Consider the following 24,569-nt stretch of genomic DNA (forward strand, 5'->3'; position numbering starts at 1 on the left):
AGGCAGAGAGAGAGAATGAGAGAGAGAGAGCCCATGCCTGTAAGGGAAGCGCATCCTCCTGCAATCTCTTTCCCAAAGTTGCAGGACGGAGACTGACCTCATCCCTTGCCAGAAAGGGGGGGAGGGTCCAGCCAGGATCAGGCTGTGTAAAGCGAGGATTCCTTTATCAGTGTCTATGCAGGGAACTGCATAAATTAATGCAAATACTGCCTTCTCTCTCCCCTTTCCCTTTTGACTGAGAGAGAGAGGGGAGGGAGGCAAAGCAAAGCAAAGCAAAGCGCCACACAGGCATCTGACTCAGAGCTGCAAGCGGATTAATTTGTCAGTATGCAGCAGCTTTAGAGAGAATGCCTTCTTCAGCGAATGTTGGGGCTGGTTTTTTGTTTAAGAGAGAGGAGCTATGCTAAGAGGGGGCTGTAGAGAGGAGCAGCCCACTCATAAATCATTTGCAGTACAGTAAATCTTTTTTTTACCTCAAAGCGACGGCAAGCTCAATCTGTTTCCTCCCTCGCCTCACTCTGCAAACAGCGGAGCTAAAGCTGCCCTCCTCGCTGTCGCCGCCTCCCGCCCTCCTCCGCCCGCCCTGAGGCTGTAATAAGCAAGAGAGGGAAGCGGCCACCCCGCTTCAAAATAAGAGTCTCCCTCCAGCCAGCCCAGAGCCACGCAGCTTGCCCAGGCATGCCTGAATTCGCCGAGGGAGGCACGGAGAGGACCTCTCCCTGCTTCTGCTGCTGCCTGTCTCTGACATCAGCAAATACGGGGAAAATACCGGGTATTTCGCCATACGGGAGGAGGGCAGGAAACAGTTTTAAAATCGGGGTTTTCCCGGCCAATACGGGAGACTTGGCAGCTATGCTATGAACCTAGAGATATACATTAATCAATATTAAAACTGTTGTGTCCAGAGTTCATGGAAGGCATAATTCATGGAGAGGCCATTGTACCAAAAAGTCTCCTGGAGATATCTGAATTTCTCCAGTAGAGGAGAGGAGAGCTCATAAAAGAAAATTATGCGAGAAAAATGTTTTCTGATAAAATTTGGCTCAGCCCTGGTACTTATACAGCTGCCAAAGCAAAGGATCAACAAACCACAGATAAAGTGACCTTGTAACAAGGACAGACAAAATACCTGACAAAGATGATTTAAGGATGTCTGTCTCCGAAGAATTTGAGAAAACCTTCTGGATACTGCCAATGAAGAAGATATTTATTATAATAAGCTAGACTGGTTATTTTTGTTACCAAACAAACAAAATGTATACATTTTTTTTTTGCATCTTAGTTGGGTGGGGTGGTACTTTTTGACTTTTTGTTTTTGGAATCTAAATCAGCACAATTAATTTTCTGTGGATCAAGGCCAACCTGCCACTGAAATCCATGGTACAGCACAATCCTATCTACTCAGAAGTAAGTTCTGCTGAGTACAATGAGGCATACCCTCAGGTTAACAAGGTATAGGATTGCAGGATTCACTGTGACCATCCTGTCCTGTTGATTTCAATGGACTTAAGTGGGACTGACTTGGGGCTAGTAACTGTAGGACACCTATCACCTGAAATCTTGGTCCATTTATGCAAGCAAAATCCACAACATTTGCTGGTGTGTGTTTGCTTATTACTGGTATATAAATTGACATCTTTATTTTCAGGAATAAATCCAAATAATATAATTTACATTATTAGTCTTTCATTTTCTTTTAAGAAAAATGTAAACAAATATTTGTTGATGTTTATGAACTTGTTGATGCATCCAAAGCTCTGCAGAATAAACTAAACATGTTAAGAGTATTTTTATACTAAATCACTGCAGTAATCTACAACCGAATATTGTACAAAAAATTAAATGCTCAATTAGGTCAACAACAAAACTTATAAATTGCACAGACCTAGAGTCACAAAAAACTTTTTTCTGTAGCAAGTTATTTATTTATTTATTTATTGCTTGCAAAATTTTCTATGCCACCCACATTAAATATATATATCATCATGGTAGTACACGACAAAAAAATCAACAATAAAAATCACATCTGTAAAACAAATGTAGAATACATCATATTCTTAGTACTGACTTAACCAGGGGGGGAACGTTCCAAATAATTCTCTCTGGATGCAGTTCTGCTTTAGTAAAGCTAATAGCAAACCACAATTAATTTTGAGAGAAGGACTGAACCCTATAACATTTGAATAAATTATGAAATTACAAAAATATTATTGAGAAGTTTATATCCAAAGTCTCCTCGACAAAAGATTATTTTAATTTTTCATGCTAATCAATGCCTAATCCTTTTCCTAAATTAGTTTTCCCTCCCCTTTCATCTCCTTCTCATTCTTCCCCCCTCTTTTTTTAACTTTGTGATGTGGAATTTGGCACTTATAAAAGGAGAAGAATTGAGAGCCATGAAATAAAGCAGACTTTATCAATAGGTGATGTGCACTGCAGGCATCTACAAAGCATGCCTGAAAAGAGTGCGGTGCCCTTTCCCGTGGAGATAGGGTAATTTGATCGCTTCCATTTTTAACTCTGCCACCTTTTCTGAGCAAAAGCCTCGAACTGTAATCAAACAGCCGAAAATCTGGAGAGTTGCTTAATGGTATGCATTCACTAAAACTACATCCAGGCCATCACGGAAGAGAAAGTTCAGCTTGGTTCACATAGCCAAAAGGAATTATCAGTTAATTTTGACTCAGTGCTCAAACCCCTTACATACCCAACTGATCACAGACCCTCCAAGTGCCCCTATTTTCCTGGGACTTCCCTGATTTAGAGAAGCCGTCCCGGTTTCTGATTTGATCCTGGAATGTCCCACTTTTCCTTAGGATGTCCCTATTTTCATTGAAGAAATGTTGGAGGGTATGGAGTTATCCAACACCCCTGAGCTGTCCGAAGGCAATCCTATATAGGGAAGTTTGTTTAAGGTTTAAGGTTTTATTATGTTTTTTATATATGTTGGAAGCTGTCCAGAGTGGCTGGGGCAACTCTGTAAAATGTGTGGGGTATAAATGGGACGTCCCTATTTTCCTTGGAGAAATGTTGGAGGGACCGTGATTACTGTGCTCTTTAAGAAAGGGACTCCTTCAGATTTATCCTATACAATGCTGGAATTTAGCCCTTAGAATGGCAAAACCTTCCCTTTGGAACTGCCTCCTGTTGCATATCAGATAGCCTCTATTGCATTTTTGGCGCTTTCAGCAAACTTTACTTTTTCAACAAGCCTATAATGTCGTTTGATTTTTTTTTTTTACCCCAGCCTGTGTCAAATTTGAAATGGTATTTCAAATGAAATGTTTAAAATTGTTTTATATATGAACTTTTTGCATTTTTTATTGTTGATTTTTAAAATTGTTAAATCCCTTCAAGGTATTTTCCAGGAAGCGATTCATAAATGGAAATAAATAAGTATTTGGGCACTTGTACTGATGTGGGATGTCATATGGTCTGATGAAATGATGAATGAGCAAGGAACTCTCGCCAAAAGGAATAGAATTTTTGGGGGAGAAATATTTTCTTTGTTTGTTACCAATGACAGGTAACACCATATTGTTTTCCTGACCAAAGTGAGAAATTATACAATACATACGCTCAAACTTGATATTTCGTAGGTTTTCCGGCAAGTCATGAAGAGCTACTTTTAGCCACTCGTCCAGTTGTTTGGCAAACTTGCGTATCACCTGTGTCAAGCTGAAAAGGAAAGTACCACTTCAGAAATCTATGCTGAACCACTTTCTCTGCATTCATGCCTGCAGCCATGAAAAACTAATAGCTCACCTAATCTACCCTTTGCCCCAATGACCTTTTAAGTTATTGATGCTGCAGTCCCATACACAATTAACGGGGTGGGTATGGGGGGAGCCCCACTGAACTCAGTGAGACTTGCTCCTTCTGAATAGGCATGTATAGGTTTGTACCCAGAATGTGTTGCAAAACAAAAGCACTCTGTAGTGTACACAAAAGCACACAAAACATCGATCAACTCTACTCATTCTTGAAGGAAGGAAAGTAGTTTGTCAAAACAGTCAAAGACAGGAAACGGGGTAGTTCAAACATGCAGGTATTTAGTATTTAAACATAACTATCTTGCTGGTAAAATCTGCACAGGATAGAAAGGTTGTTGTTTCTTCCAGGCTATTCTGCCCTATGTTCCTGAATATGCAACTTTCCCCTTCCCCCTCCTTCCCCTTTGAACTCAGCCCAAAACAACATATCAGATACATTTGGGTGGCTCTTTATAATAATGCTAATGTTATTCATAAATGTATGTTTCCCTTCCCCAGAAGCTGCTCACACAGTGGGCTGGAGCTCCAATGCCAGCTTCCCAGTAGTGGCATCACATACCAAAAAGGGGAACAGCTATGCAGCCGCGGGCCAATCCAGTATCCCACCACCAATCCAGCATCCTACCATGTCACCCCTTCCCCTCCTGGAAAACGTCAATCAGCAATCACCCTACAGCTGTGACCCACGGAACGAGCCACTTCTGGAATGCCCCTTTATTAAACTTTGTGTAAGTGCAACATTCTTTGACTCAAAGACACGTGTATGAACACAGATGCACATACAGACCAGCCCTATCAGAACATACTCACCTATCAGGTAACGCCTGCAACACCGTTGGCATCAAGACTCCGGAAATAGCTTTGTACAATATTGAATCACAAACTCCAACAATGTTTACTACTGTGGAAGAACCCAATACAGGAAGCATGTGAGGTGGCATCCCTTGCCAAAAGTGCAGAAGAAAACTTTGAACCTAGAGGTGTGCCAAGACATAAGGAAGAAATGGAACTGGTAATATTTTTTTATTGCCTAGATAACCAAGCAACATCCACTAGTGATCAGCAGGGCGGGGCGGTGGCCCTTACTTGGAGAGGGGCAAGGTGACAGAGCGGTCAGTGCAGTGCAAATGCACCAGTGGAGCTGATCAGACACCCCCCCCCATGTGTTTGCACAGCATCAACCTTGTGGTCCCCTCGCACCTCTCCTTCTTCCTCGATGACAACAGCGATGGGAGGTCAGGTTAAGTGTTGGTACTCTGCCAACCACTACCAATAACATCACTTCACAGCAGGAGGATAGTTGGACTCAGGGTACAGAGAAACAGCTATCAGACTCTCCCTCCCCCACTTTATCTCATCCCACATGTGCAGCTGTCAGCCGCAGACTATTTTTTATTGCATTTCATTTATTTAGAAAGACTCAGAAGCCACTTAGTCAAAGAGCTCTCTAAGCAGCGTACATAATGAATCTGTAGATAAAATGCAGCGAAAATCCACAAAACATTTTTTAAAAACCCCAAATATACATACAATAATTAAAATGCAGAACATTATGTGGCGCTTGTAAAATTGTAAGTTCCACAGATCAAAGTGGTCAAATGTATGAGGCAAGGTGATCCTTTATGTAATCTGATCCCAAACTGTTTAGGTAGAGGTAGCCAACATAGATTCCAGGTGTTGTTGGACTCTATTTCCCATTAGCCCCAGCCAGCATTGCAATGGTCAGCGTTGTCAACAGGTGTAGCCCAACAACATCTGGAGGGCTCCACATTGGCTACTCCTGCGTTAAAGACCTTGCATCAAACCTTGAACCTGTGCAAACAACTCTATCTCTCACACCTTTAAACAGCAGAGCCTACTCTAGGAAAATGTGTTGGTACTGGTGCACAGATACTGGTTAGGTGGGCTGACCGGGAAGGAGAAGATTCTGTAGCTGAGAATGGCCTCATCCTCACATTACAGTAAGCCACTGTTGATCTTAAACCATTGTTTAATTGTGAACGTTCCTTGGTTTATTTCTGGCTTACCACTTGTGCTTTTGTTTGAAGCAAACAATCCACGGCATGGCTTCAGACAACATGATAAGCCATATCATGGCTTATTTGAACCATGGAAGAGCCACATGGGGAGGGGGAGAAGCTGTGGGGAGGCCCTTGTGGCAGTGGGAGGCATGTTCACAATTAAACCATGCCTCAAAACTAACTGTGGCTTACCATGATGTGCAACCAGGTCCGTGTTTGAAATTCAGCATTCTAAACCATCACAGCAACTCAACCAATCAATAAATACCAGAGGCTTCCCCCATTATCTACAAGTACAATACAGATGGCTACTCTGTTGCCCATGAAACTTTAATTATTATTTTCCTACAAACCTCATCAAAGTTGGCTCTTATTACAGTGTCGAGTATCCTCTGACAGTGTGTTCTGTACATCATAATAAAAGTGGACACCTGGCAAGGGAGGGAAACAATATTTTTTAAAGATATTCTTTTTATAGCAAATCAAATCAAATTTATTTCAGCTTTAAGCTCATAAAAAATACAAAACATACAAAACGAGCAAGACGCTCGCGAATAATTACAATTGGTAGAAAAAAATTAGCATAAAGGATATACAGGCTTAGGAATAAGGAGTTAGGAATAAAAATATAATGAATATCTTTTTATAGCAATAATCTAAGGTCATCATGGCCATGACTCCAGGCAACGCCTTGGCCATTAGGAACACAGGAGGTGGCTGCCTTATACTGAGCTCCATCTAGCTCAGTATTGTCCACACTGACCGGCAGCTGCTGTCTCTCTTTCAGACACAAGACATTTCCAACCCTACCTGGAAATTCCAGGGATTTATTCTGGGCCCTTGTGCATGCTAAACAGATGCTCTCCCACTGAGCTAAGATCCTTCCCCGTGACACAGAGAGTGAGGGTCTGGCTGAGTCAGGAGGGCCCGGGGCGCAGACTTTGGAAGACCCAAGTCACACAGAGAGAAACGCCTTGAGCTGGAGACCTTTAGCTAGTTAGACAACTCTAAGCCTAAGACTCTTGTATTAGACTCCCCCCAATTATACTGACCAATATATGGAACATAGACAGTGAGAAACTAATGGAGAAATGACAGAAAACTAGGCTAGGGTCCAGGTCACAAGAGTGGCCCATTCAAAACTCTGTTCCCCAGCACATGAGCAGAGCCTGAGAGGGTCTGGTTGGGCTCTGGACTTTATCAGAGCAAACTGTCTCTTTGAAGCTGTCTGAGGTTCTGCCACTTCGGCCCATAATCTTCTCTGGCAAAATGGGCTTCCATTTGCAGACAGGATGGGCACTGGAAATAGATCGATAAGGGGCTCTTTCTCTTTCTCCAGATAAAAAAATATCATGGGATATCTGCTATATCTATCTATCTATCTATCTATCTATCTATCTATCTATCTATCTATCTATCTGGCCAGCCTTATGATCAAAAGTACCACACACACATATATATGTATTTTTCACAATCACCGACTTGCCCAACTAGACATGATGTGGGAGATACGTGATGGGGTTGCAATTTTAGCCAGGGAAATGGCATAGGCAGAAGGGATTAACGTCCTGCCCTTTGGCCTTGAGCTATATACCTCCTCTGCTCCCTATGGTTGGTTCTTAATCAAATAAGTCATGTTGGGAGACATAGCCACAGATCTCCTACAGCATTTCTAGATTGGCAAGCATCCTGGCACATATACATTGGAAAACAAACACTTTAAGATAAGGGGGGGGGAGATATTTGTTTCTGGTGCAGCGAGCAGTTAAGCACCCTCCCATAAATAAAATCAGAGCATCCTTAAAATTCACTCTTTTCAAAGGGTGATTCCCCACCATATAATAGACCAACCATTCCTCAACAGAAGAGCAAAAGGGGATGGGGGGAAGGCAAGCCAGAGACTATTTCACTAGAGTCACCTTCTCCTCTGGCAAGCTGGCTGGCAGATTTAGATCTTTGACATTTGGAAACTCTGGCAGCAACGTCCCCAGTTTGGATCGTGGTGAATACGCCACTGTCTGTTTGGTGACTTCTTTTTTTCCTGTTTCATTGACCCAGGCTGCTCCTTTCTTAGAATACATCACGTCATAATACTGGGAGCTTTCTTTTACTGCAATCCCATAGTAATGGTACCTGAAATGTTGAAATACACATTTGTTAGCGGGAGGGGTGGGGACCCTTGGAAAGGAGTTATTCACTCAGTATGGTTTTTAAAAAGGAAGCTGCTAACGAAGCAGATTTTATGCCAATTTACAAGTTGATGCACAAGTGCAAATCCAGAAATGGAATGTAATTGCAATTTTCAAAGCAGCTCACAGCCCAGTCCAGCTGGAGAAGTATCCTAAGGGCTGCCAAATGTGGAACAGCCCAGGGCTTTTGCCTTCTGCCCAAGGAAGCCTCCTGTCCAGATGCTGAGTGCAAATTAAGCCACAGATGTACATACCTCCCTTTAGTTCCTTGTAAATGGTCTACACAGTTACTTAGGAGGATACAAAGAACAGCCATGGGAGACTAGCTTCTAGCAGCATCTCACAGTCACTTATGGCAGGGGTAGCTATAGTGGGGCCTCTAGATGTTGTTAGACTCAAATTCCCCATCAGCCCCAGACAACGTGACCAATAATCATGGATTATGGAAGGTAAGTCCAGCAACATCTGCAGAGCAACACATTGGCTACCCCTTCCCTATGGCAGCAGGGCACTGCATTAAACAAGAGGGCCAGAGTTTCTTTGGGCCAGAGTTTCTTTTCTTTTTGTGCTCCTTCTCCACACATCATCACAGAATCAAAGAAAAAGGTAAAGGACCCCTGGACGGTTAAGTCCAATCAAAGGAGCCTGTGGGGTTGCGGTGCTCATCTCGCTTTTCAGGCCGAGGTACACAGACAGCTTTCCGGGTCATGTGGCCAGCATGACTAAACCACTTCTGGTGCAATGCAACACCATGATGGAATCAGTGTGCATGGAAATGCCTTTTACCTTCCCACCGCAGCGGTACCTATTTATCTACTTGCACTGGTGTGCTTTTGAACTGCTAGGTTGGCAGGAGCTGGGACAGAGCAATGGGAGCTCACCCCATCGTGGGAATTCAAACCGCCAACCTTCTAATAGGCAAGCCCAAGAAGCTCAGTGGTTTAGACCACAGCGCCACCTGTGTCCCATTAACCATAGATTTGGAAAGGTCATCTAGTTCAACCTCCTGCAACTTACATCGTCCTGAAATACTGTGCCCCGGTGCACCTGGAAAGGCCCAGGGTCCCCACTCCTTTTCGGGCTGGCAGCAAACATCTGTGCAAACCGGTGCACATGTAAAAATGAAATGTGTGGTTGTGACAAACAGGTGGGGGCAGAAATCAGGGACCTGTGAGTGGCTGCAGCTGCCTGTTCAGCTTACTTGTGGCAACAAAGCCAGATTTTCCTTGACATAATGTGTGGAACAGCCCCAATGCATCAGGCTGGCCTGGAGAGAGAAGCGTTAGAAAAAACTTGACCTCGTCTATCTCTGGATGTCAGGCAGCTGATAAAGCACAAGGGCGGAGCTGGTATTGTTTCCAGGGTACCTCCAGTCCAGGACAAGCATCAAGTGAGAATGGAAAAGCGAATACTGCAAAGCCACAGCCATCCCTCCATGTCTGAGGTTTGATGGAAGGAAGGCAGTTTAATAACAATCTAGAGAATATGAATTATAGCTTTAAATATCCATCGCAGGGAGAGCCACAGCTTCTCTTACCTGCTACTCCTCTCACTTGTCATATGCCGCCCACTCCTTTGTCTACTGGGAGGACTCCAATTGTACCAACCAGCAGGCAGGGGAGAGGGTAGATTACAGGAGAGGGGGAAGCTGCAGCTGTCCTTCCTCCTGTTGCCTTGGGGGAATTTAAAAGTCCATATATGTTGTCCTGGTTGTGACATGGGGTGCTTCCAGACGGATGCTTCTTGTGAGATGGGTGCTTCATGCCCACTTTGATTTCTCCCAGTCCCCCCTCCCCCCTATCTTAAACTCAGTCCACATTTCCACAAAAAGTTTGTGGGTTTGTTTGTTTTTTAATCCCTCATAAAAAGCCACCCATGTACAATATTAAGGCCCCTCCCAATCTGGAAGCATCCAGACACACCCATGTGCAAACTGGCAACGTGGCCACTGATCTCTTGTTCTGATGAAGAGAAAGCAAGCATCTTGTTATCTTTTGCGAATTGTAAAGCCCAGGCATTCTTTCTGCCCAAATATGAGTCCAAGGTGACCCACTGCAGCAGAAGGCAGCGTTTCTTGAATAGCCTTGGAGAGGAAAAGTGCTTTGGTTGGTGCTAAAACAATCTCTTCTATGCAACTATTAGAAGTTTAGGAGCTCCGTCGCTCTGTTATATATCAGACTCTCAGCTGATCCCACAGAACAAAGCATATCGAACAAAAGAGCCAGTGCCATTTACTGGACCTAAGAAAGGTCAAATTTGTTTGGTGTTTCTCCCTCCAACACACACCAAAAGCCATATTACAAAAAGGCTCCCAGTGAATAACCTACGACCATACTTAGCCTTTCCGTGATTATGAAACACACATTATTGCTTACTTTGACTGGCCTCTGGTTCCAAGTCTTCTTGTTGTTAACTGCGGAAATTGCTGCCTTATTATCTGCAAATAATATTCATGAGTTAACAAGTTAAAAAAAATAAAGCCCTCTGCTCATAATTTAGCAATGGATTATTAGAGGGCAAAGGTAAAACAGGCTGGAAACTTAAAAACACATTCTTTGGTTCAGACCCGCAACAAGAGTATACAAATATTTTGATTTTGTTTATTTATGTAAATACATTTATATCCTCCCTGCTTCATCCAAAGAAACCCAGGGTGGATAACCAACAAAGTTAAAAGAACAAACAAGGTAAAGGTAAAGGGACCCCTGACCATTAGGTCCAGTCGTGACCGACTCTGGGGTTGCGTGCTCATCTCGCATTATTGGCCAAGGGAGCCGGCGTATAGCTTCCAGGTCATGTGGCCAGCATGAAAAGCCGCTTCTGGCAAACCAGAGCAGCACATGGAAACGCCGTTTACTTTCCCGCTGTAGCGGTTCCTATTTATCTACTTGCATTTTGACGTGCTTTCAAACTGCTAGGTTGGCAGGAGCTGGGACCAAGCAACGGGAGCTCACCCCGTCACAGGGATTCGAACCGCCGACCTTCTGATCAGCAAGCCCTAGGCTCAGTGGTTTAACCACAGCGCCACCTGGGTCCCTTTATTGAACAAATAAGGTTCAATAAAACAATGCATCAATAATTAAAACAGATAAAACTACAGCATCCGCAACTAACCACTCCAACATGGTTAGCAGGTGGGTCTTTAACACCTGGTAGCTGTATAGTTGCCCCTGTCCCTTGCTTCCAGTGTGGGGCAGTGTATGTAAGAGCACATACCTCAATGGTAGGGCAATGAATGCACTGTTTATTAAGAGTTGCTGCAGGTTCCTTTGCTGAAAAAACAGGCAGCTGAACAGGCAGCAATAGCGAGGAGGAGGAGGAGCAGAAACAGAACCAGGAGGCTCCAATGCCTCACACTGGAATGCGGGCCTGAACAGGTAACCAGGATGCCACCTGCTGATGCCAGCCCTGTCTACTTGGGAGCACCTCAATGGCTAGTCGTATGGAAGACAGAGTGATGGACCTTTGGTCTGATCCTGGAAGACAATTATTAGCTTCCTCGTGCATCCCTACAAATATACATGGGATACCAGCAGTGTACTTCCAGAATGCATATTGTGTGAATGGGCTGCAAGGAAAATCTCAAATCTAAGGCAATTTCAGAAGCATGTTAAGGTGAGCCTATCCAGACAGTTGCTTCTCCTGTTGTTGTAGTGCCAACATAGGTGGGCTGAACAGAAAGTACTTCAAATATAAATTTTCTTGCATGGGATGTATGAAGGGTGCTTCATGTGCAGTTACTGTTCCACCTAGGAACCTGTCATTATCTGCAGGCAGATTTGTACTGTGCCCCTTTATCTTATGGGTTGCTGGGCAGCCCTTAGTAACACTTCTGGCTAAAAAGCATCCTTAGAATCCTGAGCATCCCTTTTGTTTATTTGCTTTTTGTAGTCCCAGGTGGTTGCAAAAATAGGTTTGAAAATGTGACGGATAAATAACTGCTAAAGATTTGTAAGGCTGAAGTCTGCATGATTTTGGTTTTTGAAACTAATTTTACTGGGGGTGGAATCATTTAAAGCTACAAACCTCAAAATATCTGACACATTATTTCACTCAACTGTGTGGCAAATGAACCCAACACCTTGTAGCAGGCATGACAGCGACGTACAAGGAAAAGTTTATTTACAGTGCATGAGACCTTTGGAAGGTGCACTTAAACAATCCCATTTGAGGAATATTTAGTTGGGGGTTAAATATTTAATGTGACTTAATTCTTTTTCAATAGTTTTGATAAATGGATACCACTGAGCAAAAACGTTAAGTACATATAGCAAAAAATTTCAAGGGCTGGTACCAATCTTATAAACTTGGGCAAAACACTCATATACCGTATACATCCTCTGATATATTCCAGTTTCATATGCAAATCGTGTAGATTGCCTGTAATTATTATTCAAATTAGCTTGATTGCAGAAACTTCTTACAGAGGAGATACTTGTGTTATTTTGCCCGCAATGATTCTTTCCCCCACATTTTGAAATTCCCCCATGCTCAACAACCCATCCATATTTACTGAAAATAATGGAGCAGAATTTTAAATGGGAAAATACTTGTCAATTTACTGAGAACATCAACCTGGAGGAAGATCAATCCCTATTAAGTTCTAGCATGGATGGCAAGACTGCAGTTGAAACAAAATCCACACAAGCAATAAAGAGGTAAAAATCAAATAGTGGAAAGTATTTTTTTTTGCCAAGATGTGTTAAGCATGAAAAAGAATCCATCCCATGTTTCAAACAGAGAATTAAAATTACAAAAATAAATAACTATGCTTTTTTTTAAAATTTTAGATCCGTGCAACTGATTTAAAAAAATCTGTTGCCTCCATTGGCTTTTAACCCTTCCTGTTGCAAATGCCATCAAGGCGGCAACGTGTCCACACCCCAAATTCTGTGATGTACATTTGAATCACAGCTGCTGTGCAAAAATGGGGGGATCACACAACACCATTTACATACAATTTCCACCCTCCCTCTGATTTTACTACTTATTTTTTTTTTCTCATAAGAGGAAACCATCCTGGCATTGGTTCATGAGTCTTATCCAGAATAGTCCACACATGTTACAGAAGCGTGGATTTCACTAGCCTTTCTGGTTTATTTTCTAGAGCAAAGGGGGGGGGGAATCAGCAAACAGAAAAACACTTTTGTTGAGCTGTGAAAGTTCAAGCTAGCTATTTGATAAATGAGCAGACAGGCGAGCTGCCTCTCTTTCTCCCTCTCTTTTTTGTGCGGGTTCAATGAAGCCTACCTAAAGAACACCACATGCTGTTCCAGCTACTGATCTAACATTCCGCAACATCTCAGCCTTCCAAATTCTCTTTAATTACACATTAATCCCACCCCTCTCTCTTTCAGTTTGTGCAGACGGGGATGGGGGTTCCTAGGGGCTGTGGGGAAAAAAGCATTTTCTGGGCTTTTTTTGGGGGGAGGGGTGCATGTTGTCATTCAGGACGTACTCCCAAAGTAGAATATTACCTCAACAGACCTAAAGCAAAACGAAACATCCCAGCTCACTTTAACTCGCTTTCGGAAGTACAAGAAACAAAGAAAGCCCAACAAGTTCCTTTACACTTCCAGTGTTTGAGCCCCAGCAAATCAAGAGGGCTTTAGGGAAAAAATTATCTGTGTACCCAAATGCTCCTTTGGTGACCTTCCAGATGATTTAAAAAAAAAATCCTGGATCTCTCCTAAAGTTACACTTGCGCTAGCCATAGCCCAGTACCAATAGATATAGGCAGTTTTTCTCACATTATGAACAGGTAAGGAAAAAGGAAAAAGATTCATGCAACGGCGGCACTGCTATGAAGATGTTTTTGCAGTATATTTTGTGGGTGGAAGAAGTAGGTGCCGATACTGTTTGGTGGTTGACTGTACTGGTGGATGGGGGGTGCTGTTGTGTGGGAATAGAAAGGGATGAGTGACATTTAATGATAATAATAATGATAATATAATGATGATAATAATAATAATTGTAATAATAATAGTAATAGTAGTAGTAATAATAATAATAATATTTATACCCTGCCCATCTGGCTGGGTTTCCTCAGCTACTCTGGGCAGCTTCCAACAAAAGATTAAAAATACATTAAAACATCAGTCATTAAAAACTTCCCTAAACAGGGCTGCCTGTATGGGAAGCAGCTATGGTATGATTTTTGTAAATGTAAGGTAGAATCCGGTTGTGACGTGCACGCCTTAAGTGGAATGAGCGTTGTGTTTTGTGAGCAGGGATGGGGAAGAAAGTCAATTCAGTTTGCATTTAAAGTCGAATTTGGCATTTATTTATTTTTTTATTTATTTTTTTACTTTCCAAAACAATACAAAAACAGTCATTCCTCACCGAGGTACAGTTCCCAAAGTTCCCTGGGAAGAGGGGTTGACTGTTAAGCTACTCTGAGAATTGTAGCTCTGTGAGAGGAACAGGGGTCTCCTCACAACTTGCAGCACCCTTAACAAAGTACAATTCCCATGATTCTCTGGGGGGAACCATGGCTGGTATGGTACTGCTTTAAGTGTATAGAGCAGATGGAGACCAATACTGTCATTCAAGGTGACTGTATCTGGAATAGAAGACCTTCCCCTGCACTCTCTTTCTGGGGTCACAATTCATTAACACTAGTCAAATTCACCCAGCTACTTTTTGGCATTTAAGTCTCACGCTCAACAAAAGGTTTCTTAAGACTGATGCTACTAATAATCCAATCATGGCACTCCCTCTACTGTTTTTCTCCTGACAGTTTTCCTCTTTGGATTGCAGTCCACATGTAGGAGATTGTATATTTCACAGCTAGTAGTATTATTTCAGATTTCCAAAACCCCACTTGAGGTTCGGTTTCGGTTGACACTCACCTTTCCAAAACTGGCAGCATTGACTGGCTGTGTGTCGTTTTTCTCGCAGAAGTCCAAATAGTGCATATAAAGGGCGCTTCGAGGAATGCAGACACCTTCTGCGATTTCGTAGTTCTCCTCCAGCCTTAAAAACAATGATCGAACAATGGAAAACTACAAATAGGTTGGCTGCTCTGTATTTCAACTTCCAAATCTGCAGACTGAAGGGCCAGCCCCTACGCTAGGACATTGTTTTTTCATTCATAAAAATGAGCCAAATGTGTTCTATTTATTCTGTACTGAAATACAGCATACTTTGCACACCATCATCATCATCCATTCTGTTAATATATAAATAATACTACTATAGATGAAAATCAACGGTGATGCTGCAATGTGCCACAAATTCTTGCAGTCAGACTCCTGTAACACTTCAAAATGTCTTACACCACTAGAATACTAAGTAATTAAGGATCCAAAGGCTGAAATAAAACATTTGCACACATTTAAAGGCAGTCGAACATTAAAATGCCCTTCAGCACTTTATAACCATTTTCTGATATGCCGTATCTTGAGTGAAAGAAATGCAACCAGAGACCAAATCAAGCAGGAAAATATTGTTCTGCCATGCTCTGCATGTGACATTCGCACAAAAGCTTATGCCACAGTATTTTAAGGTGCCAAAAGATTTAGGCTGCTATCCTGTACATACCTCCCTGTGGGAAAGTGCCACTGAACTCGGTAGCATTGAGTAGGCATGCACTGGATTGCACCGCGAGTCTGTTGCAGCAAAATCAAGAAATGCAGCCGCCTCTCAAGAATGCCCATGTTACATTTCAGTTTGCATGGTAATAACAAAACATGTGTATATTGATCTCTTATCATTTGAAAGCATTACCAAGGTGAGCAAGCAGGAAGTTCTGCATGGCTTGACTGCACTGACCTACCCTCAACTCAAGCAGGTTGGTGCTGCCTGTTCTGACAGCACCAATCATCTGTTTAAGGAAGAAATGGGGAGCTGGATTCAGCCCCTTGTATTCTTGCACTAGTCAGTAGAGCACTGGTGTTAGTTCATCACTAATCATAAAACAGTCCTCTGCCTGGCCTTGGAAGGTGGCCCGCAAAGCTGGGTTTTTTTGGTGAGCTATGCCCACTTTTCCCACATCTGATATCATGTACGGTGTCAGATGCCTGGAAAAGAATCACAGCCCGGAGGATTGGACACATCTGGATCTGATCGGCTGGTTCACAGCATTAGCACCCCAAATAAAGGGTCTCGCTTCACCCACAGCCACAGCCTTGGATGCGAGCAGAAATCAAGCATATCTTTCCCTCCCCTCACAGGTTTCAGTCTGCCTCTTGCTCCAACTTCTATCTTACAAACACACACACAGCTTTCAACTCTAGCCTTTGTCTTTCTAACTACCAGCCAATTGAAGGGTGGGGAACCCACCCATTTGCCATCTAGCATAGAGCCACTCCCTTTGCTCCCTTAAAGGCCCATTACCTCAACAGGAAGCTAGCCTGGCTCTTCCAGGAATTAGAAAGGGACCCAGGCATGCACCCTAACCGCTCCCCATACTCATAACAATATGATATTAGTTCAACAAACCTGGAATTGAAAACAAACACCTCTCTTTAAACACTATGTTAGGGTTTAATTGATGTCCTGCTAGCTTGTTCTAGGAATTTCCCCCCTTATCTTCAAGTTATGGCGGTAATTTGTCTCTGCAAACTATTTCAATAAGATATTTGGTGGTATGAATAGAGTCAATAAGGGCGCCGCAGCCATGCTTCCTTCCTTTCAATGGGAATATCATCTCTGCATCTTTCCCCAAATTCACGGACCTCAACAAAACCTCTTTTCAAAGCACAGAGACTTTGCTTGTATGCTATAACTGCTAATTGGCATGTCAGTTTCTCTGACCAAGACAGGATAGAAAGGCCGCGTTAATTATTTTTCTTCATCATATATTTGATGAATTTCCCCTCTCTTTTCTTCCTTTTCCCTTCTCTGTCTTTCACAGAGAGTCATTAGTTTGACACTGGACAATGTTCCATTATACCTGAACTCTTTTTTTAATGATCAAAAATCCAACCTTTCACAATGTCTTTCAATTTTTTGCCCCCTCCTTTTTTTAAAAAAAAAAAGGGGGGGACCTTCATCATAAGTTGAATTCAGCTCTAGCCTACAGTATTGTGTAAAGATAATGAACTTTGACTATTATCCCTATAAGAAGTAGAGGAATGCCCTTATAAAGCAATATGAGCTCTCGCAATAAGATTTTGAGGCTACTTATAGCATTGCAGCATATCTCATATAATGAAGGTGAAGAATGCGTTTACTTCACTGGTTTTACAGTGGTTTTACTTTGCCCGGTGAAGGGTGAGAGAGGAGGGCGCCCAGCTGCGCCACGGTTTAAATTTCCAGTGGCCATGCCCCCTACTAGCGCTGATTGGATAGCGGGTCCAACTCTGGGCGTCGCCCTGCCCAGCGCTGGTGATGCAGCCGGGACGGGACGAGGAGGGTCTCAATCTCTGCCCCCTGCCAGATCACTGCAGGGGCCCGGGTGCCTGGCTGCAACGCCACCCACCATAAAAGGTGAGCAGAGATCTCATATTATGAAGGTGAAGAATGGGGCTTACTTCACTGGTTTTACATTTCTATTGCACCTTTTCTTATCTTTGGAAATCTTTACTATGAAGTGCCAAAGAAAAAAGCCACTGACTTTAGGAGAATATAAGATGCATAAATATTGCACAGTCATTTTAAGTGTTCACAGTAGTTGCATAATTTAATCACAAATGGCCTTTGTGTCCAGGATAAACACTCTGTTAGTCCAACGTATGCAGCTATTTCTTTTGTCATCACAATATACATTTATTGTGTTCAGGCCAACCCATGTCAGCTTAATACATCCTGGATTCCAACTGTGTCAAACACCATAAAGCCAAATATAAAAATGGGTGACTCAGACAAGCAAGCCCTGCTACAAAACAACCAATGAATCCTTGCAGAAAACAAAAACCCATGCAAAAATGAACAAAGTTCCAGATCCAGTTAATCCATGGCAGCCAGTTCAAAATATCATGCCCAGAACATCATTCAAGGAAGCAAAACAAACCATAAGCTTCAGATCCACTCAACCCATGAAGAGAATTCAAAGCCAAAGCATAAGCAAATCAACAATATACAGTGGTGCCTGGCTTAACGAATGCCATGCTTAACGAAATTTCCGCTTAACGAAAGGTTTTTTCTAGTGGAGGTTGCTTCGCTAGACGAATTTGTTTTACGAAAAATTCATCTAGTGAATCGCAGTTTCCCATAGGAATGCATTGAAATTCAATTAATGCGTTCCTGTGGGCAAAAATAATAATAATAAAAATTCAATGCATTCCTATGGGATTCGCTAGACGAATTTTTCGTTATAAGAAAAGACCCGTGGAACGAATTAAATTCGTCTAGCGAGGCACCAGTGTATACAGATATCACATCCCTCTCTTGTGCTTATATCCATGCAAACATGTAGAATCTCAATTCCCTTCCCTTCTCCTTAACACCTCCGCCATCACCGCCCCCCCCCCCAGTCCTCTGCTCCCACTTCCACTGACCTAGTTAGCTGGGCCCCATCTGCATTGGCCAAACAACCTGAAATGCAGCACAGCAGGACATGTCAGGGTACTGCTGTTGCCACTGCTCATGGGCCTTCCTGAAATATGTAGCAGGTAGAGCACACAAGCTGCTGCTGACGTATGTCAGCTGGTCCCAAATGCAGCAGCCACACTGCTGCCGCCACCATGACACTACTCTGCCTTTCCTCTTCCCTTTGCAGCTTCTGCCTCCACACTGTTCCACACATCCTCTGCTCCCAGGCAGATTGTAGCTAGACTGGTGACTGGGAGCCGCCGCCGAGACCACATAACACCGGTCTTGAAATATCTACATTGGGTCCCAGTACGTTTCCGAGCACAGTTCAAAGCGTTGGTGCTGACCTTTAAAGCCCTAAATGGCCTCGGTCCAGTATACCTGAAGGAGAGTCTCCACCCCCATCATTCTTCCCGGACACTGAGGTCCAGCGCTGAAGGCCTTCTGGCGGTTCCCTCATTGCGAGAAGCCAAGTTGCAGGGAACCAGGCAGAGGGCCTTCTCGGTGGTGGCACCCGCCCTGTGGAACACCCTCCCATCAGATGTCAAAGAGAAAAAAAGCTACCAGATTTTTAGAAGACATCTGAAGGCAGCCCTGTTTAGGGAGGTTTTTAATGTTTAATAGATTATTTTATTTCGTTTTTCTGTTGGAAGCTGCCCAGAGTGGCTGGGGAAACCCAGCCAGATGGGCGGGGTATAAATAATATATTATTATTATTATTATTATTATTATTATTATTATTATTATTATTATTATTTCACCTTCCTTCCTTCCTTCCTTCCTTCCTTCCTTCCTTCCTTCCTTCCTTCCTTCCTTCCTTCCTTCCTTCCTTCCTTCCTCCTTCCTCCATAGCAGGTCCAAAGCCCAGATATGGTATTTTGTATCTCTGGGTCAAAGACCCAAAGGTGGCACCTCAGGCCTAGAGGTTCTGGGCCAAACCCAAGAACAGTACTTGTGATCAACCCCACACAACAGGCTTGTCAGGATTGAGCAACTAGGAACAAACTATACCAAAATGGGTCCTAAACAAAGGTTGTAGTTTGGTGGCAACAAGCCAAAACAGGGACCGCAGGAAAGAAGAAAGAGCAAGAGGCAGTTGCATTGGTGAGGGGAGTCAACTGGATTATATAATATAGGCTTTGTCCCCCTCAGACATCTGGGATGCAATAGTAAACTAGGGGCACATTTTGACAGAGCCAAGGATCCCAGGGGTTTAGGGACTGCCCACTAACCTCCAAGACTGTGGATGCTAACAAAATGCTTTAAATAATACTGCTGCCAGTATTTGCTTGTTTTCTTTTCGGAGCAGAGCTCTATGATCTAATTAGAGGTGATGTCCTGGCTAACAAGCTATCTCCAGACTCCATCAAATTATGGGAGAGACTGACGCAGAAGGCCTGTTTTTCCTGTATGGGTGTGGGATAATTGGAAGCAGTAGTCAGTGGGGGAAATCAAATTTAACCAAAAGAAAGAAAAAAAAGACAAGTGCTGTTTGAATGCATAGAAAATGCTAGCAGTCTGTTAGCGCAGCTTGAGGGGTGGGGTCTCAGAGGACTACTTTCCCCCCACATAACCCTGCTCACTTATAAAATCCTTTTTTGGAGGGCCTTTTCTGGGTGCCCCGGTCTTCAGAAATGAGGAGTTTCCTGGCTTATGTTGGTTTTGCTGGTTATTAGAGAGAGGCAGGAGCTGTGCTCACCACAGACCAGTCTCCCTCAATCGCCTGGTGTTTTTGACTATAATTCCCATAGTGGCTGGGGCTGGTGGATGCTGAAAATGGAAACATCTGGAGGGCATCAGGTTGGGGAAGGCTGCCATGACCATGGTGTGGATAGTGCTTTTATGTGGTTTAGGTGGCATTAGTTGTATCGGGGTGGAGTAAGGAATTTCCTGTTCTGTTCTTGATGGAGAGAGAGGAAAAAAGTTCTTGTCTGGCTTTCGGACTAGTACAGGTATTTACTGTAAGCCAGGTGTGGGGGCTCTTTAGCCTTCCAGATGTTGCTGAACTACAACTCCCATCAGCACCGGCAAACATGGCCAATTGTCAGGGGTGATAGGAGTTCTAGTTCAGCAACATTTGGAGGACCAAAGGTTCCCCATACCTCCTCTAAGATTTCAATTACATTCATCCTTATTTATCCTTTCTTTTCTTATCATCCTTTCAAGTTGCACTTGCTTTTTTGAGTCCCGATGTAGGTAGCCTGAAAATACAAAAGGCTCACATCTTAGCCTTTGAAAACAATAATAAAAACCTTACCATTGCAGAGTAGCTGGAGTGGAATGTGGTTTGGATGCTCTGTTATTCTCTTTCTCCTCATCTGTTGCGAGAAAACAATACGAGAGAAGAGACTTTCAGTCAAACCACTAAAGCACCAACAAGGGGGATGCAGGATTAACCACTGTACATAAAATCTCACGCTTCCCAGGATAAACTCTGAACGTTGCATAGTATAGCTGGAGTCAGTGTGAATCAGCATGTCGTTTGTTTAACACAGGACTGCAGAGCCTCAGTTCTGGGGTCAAATGTCACCCCTGGGGCTCTCTTATCTGGCCCTCAGGCCTCTCCCTGGCCACACCCCTTCACCAGCTCTACTTTCCATCCTCCTTTAGTGTTTCTGCCTTGATGTCCTGAGGTAGCATGTACCCTGATTGGCTGCAGAGTTCTGAGGAATTGTCCTCTGTGCCTTTGGTTGAATGTCATCCTGCAACGTACAAGGCCTGAAGTAAGAAAGACAAAAGATTTCTGCTTGCTTCTCCTAAAATTATACTGTTTGTTCGCTTTCCTCAGTAAAGTGTTTTCAATCAAGACTTTTCTCTCTGGATTCTATTTGTGTTGTTTGTGTGACTTTGCTCACCAAAGGAATTGCAGTCTAAAACATCTGAGGGTACCAGCAGGGCCGTCTTAAGCATATCTGGTGCCCTGGCGCTGTGGTTCGAAGATCCCTCTGGCGGCGCCCCCTGCCCCGTTTCCCAGCGCAGCGGGGGGCGGGCGCCCTGCGTCACCCAGCCTTGCCTTAGAGCTGGCCCTGGGTACCAGCAAAGGCTGACCTGGAGCTTAGTGTCACTTCCTAAACCTTATTGTAACTGAACCAAAGTACAAGTATTCAAGATACTCATCTTTCTTCTTCCCCACCCCTCCATTTCCCCCTTCCTCCATTGTTTCCACTTATTTTGGAATGTAAGTCACTTCAGCTAGGGCCTTGTCATGCCTATTCTTTGAAATGAACAATGTAGAGAGATAGATGGCCTATATTTAGAAATTAATCAATTAATATGATGGTAACAACAGCTGTAAGTGAAAGATACCATCAACCTTCTCTCTGAGAACTGAGCTTGTAAAGGTGTGTTAGGCATTATGGAATTTCTTTCAAAGATGGGGATCCTCAGAAAAATCCTGATGGAGCTGCCAGTCAGAGTGGACAAAAATGGGCTAACTGGGCAATCAGTCTGATTTGGTATTAGGCAGCCATTGCAATGGATTCAGCCCCTTGTCAGAAGGCTATGGGACCACTGAGAAAATATCAGGTTATTTTCTGTTATTCTTTTACACTTCAGATAGTATTTTATTTCATTCACAGGCAACCTGAGGGTTCAATTCCTCTCCCATTTAATATATGGGTGAGGTGAGCCCACCCAAAGAGTGTGTGGGTCAGATACTGAGGGGGTGGTTGTGATGCAATGGTCCGCCTCCTCCTGAGGCCTATGAAGCCTAAGGATGGGTTTGATGGACAAGCACTGGCCCCTTCCTTCCTCACAGAAGTACTGTGACAAGAGAGAAGGAGCTACAGAGGCAGAACGGTGGTGTTACCTGGTTCTGATTGGTGCATCTGATCCCCTTCCCTCTTGGCTAGCTTTCCTTTTCCATTTACAGCCATCGAGGAGCGAAAGGCTGTTTCACTTGCCTGGGGCTTTGTCATTAACACGTATCGAACTGGAATTACCCAGTTGAAAATCTTCACAGAGGCCGGCACCTTAAAATCGGGCTCAGTGAGCTAAGACTGCTGAGCCAATGATATCACAAAGGACAGTGTGTTGGCATCAGCTTAACAAACAGGAGGTAGAGTGTATCAAACTACCTCACAGAGGTCTTGACATCATCCAAGCTGGCCAGTAGGCTGCATCCAGTGGCCACGTAACAGCCTGTGGCTAGACACCAGCCAAACAAAGCAGAAACTCAAGGGAGCTTCTCAACAGGGTTTGGATAATCTACCTTACAAGCCCAGCAAGTCAGATAGATCTGGCCACTTCAACATGCTAGAAGTACTAAACCTACAAACCTAGCACTGTATTAAATCAATAAGTATTAAAACACAAGCAGGATGGGGAGACCATTGCCCTCTTTCCATTGTTGCTCCCCAGCTGCTATTCATCTGTACACTGTCTGTGGGCATGGAGGTTGACTAATATTAATGATGATGATGATGGCTAGTAGCGACTGAGAGCCTTATTCTCCATTAACTATCCTCCACTTTCAAAGCCATCTAAGTCAGTGGCCTCCACCACATCTTGAGGCAGTGAGTTCTATGAATTAGCAAAGCTTGATGCAGTATTGTCCCCCCCTAAAAACCCTCAGTTGTCATATCCTTTCAGAAGAACACAAGAAGAGCTCTGCTGGATCAGGCCAAAGGCCCATCTAGTCCAGCATCCTATTCTCACTGATCAGATGCCTATGGGAAGGAAGGCTTGAGTGTAACAGCATTCTTTCCACCATGATTCCCAGCAAGTAGCATACTGCCTCCTAGTATAAAGTCATCGTAGCGATTAGTCACTGATAACTTTATCATCCTCAGAAGGAGGATGTAACATAGCCATATACCAGGGGAGTAAGCCGCCCTGAAATCAGTCTACTTCTGAGTAGACATGCATAGGATCGCATTGAGAGAGACTTTACTGAGACCATTCTGGAAGTCTCACCTGCCCCCACCCGTAATGACTTCTATGAGCCATCACAGATGGTGAATAAGGGCCATCGCAGAGACAGTGCCACAGAACAAATGCTCATATCCACTTTCAAATTGCCTTAAAGTCCATCCTTCGTACTGTTCACATTCTGCAATGAATCATCAAATGTTGCACATGCAGATGTGAACTGGCTCTTGAGATAGTTGCAAAAAGCAGATTCAAGACCCTGCCCTTTTTAAAATAAATAAATTACAGTTTGTCCATTTTCTCTTAATATATTGCCTCATCTCAGCTTCATGCACACACCACTAAAGCTATGTACAATGCTATGTCATGCTATGTACAATGACTTGGGAGTAAGCACCACAGAATTCAGTTGGAATTACTTAGGAGTAAGTAAGTACTGAACTGTGGTACCAGGAAAGAAAACCGTTACAACACTAAGCTAAAGGACAAAGGACACACACCATCATGTTGCATATATTCACACTTCACATTGAAAAGCACTATGATACCACTATAAACAATCATGGGTTTCCCCCCAAAGCATTCTGGAAGCTGTTGTTTGTTAAGAGTGTGAAGAATTGTTAGGTGACCCCTATTTCCCTCCCAGGGCAACAATTGCAGAGTGGTTTAACAATCAATCCCTCTTCACAGAGAACTTTGGGCACTGTAGTTCTGAGTAGGGAACAAGAGTTTCCTAACAATTCTCAGTACCTTTAATAAACTACAGCTCCTGAATTTTTTGGAGTGGAAGCTGTGACTGTTTAACGTGGCATTATGGTGCATTAGATTAATGGTGTAAAACATGACTTAAGTCTCCCAGAGAACTCTGGCCTATAAACTGTATAAATAAAACAATGCTGTGTTCTAGGTAGCAACACCTGTCATTTTATCCTAACTATGGCCCCAATCAGATGTATGGGTGCAACTGGACACTACAGCTTTGGGGTCTTTTCTGGCGATACAAGTCTACTGAAAATGGTATCTGAAGAAGTGTGCATGCACACGAAAGCTCATACCAAAATAAAAACTTAGTTGGTCTTTAAGGTGCTACTGAAGGAATTTTTTTATTTTACTACTGAAAATGACATATACTTACTTTCATCATTAGAAACATTCCCCAGAGATGTATGACTGGAATAACGTTTGTTTTCACTTTCACTGAGACATCTTTCAATCCAACTCTCTGCAAAACAACAAAAAAG

The 24,569-nt window shown here is 43.3% G+C and overlaps 1 protein-coding gene across 1 annotated transcript in view; it reads right to left on the reverse strand.

Annotated features, from left to right (window-relative positions):
- Positions 1-24,534, reverse strand: part of RFX4 (regulatory factor X4) — a 47,350-nt gene extending 22,816 nt beyond the window's left edge. Inside the window, exons 1-9 of the mRNA XM_035127645.2 lie at positions 24,464-24,534; positions 20,717-20,777; positions 14,835-14,958; positions 10,359-10,420; positions 7,714-7,927; positions 6,148-6,225; positions 4,584-4,747; positions 3,578-3,678; positions 1,130-1,188 (exon numbers count right to left, since the gene is read on the reverse strand). Of these exons, the coding sequence (XP_034983536.2) occupies positions 1,130-1,188; positions 3,578-3,678; positions 4,584-4,747; positions 6,148-6,225; positions 7,714-7,927; positions 10,359-10,420; positions 14,835-14,900 (744 nt within the window). The 5' untranslated portion in view covers positions 14,901-14,958; positions 20,717-20,777; positions 24,464-24,534. The remainder of the gene's footprint in view (positions 1-1,129; positions 1,189-3,577; positions 3,679-4,583; positions 4,748-6,147; positions 6,226-7,713; positions 7,928-10,358; positions 10,421-14,834; positions 14,959-20,716; positions 20,778-24,463) is intronic.
- Between the last annotated feature and the right edge of the window lie 35 nt (positions 24,535-24,569).

The sequence above is a fragment of the Zootoca vivipara genome, chromosome 10 (assembly GCF_963506605.1).
Source record: "Zootoca vivipara chromosome 10, rZooViv1.1, whole genome shotgun sequence".
Lineage (NCBI taxonomy): Eukaryota > Metazoa > Chordata > Lepidosauria > Squamata > Lacertidae > Zootoca > Zootoca vivipara.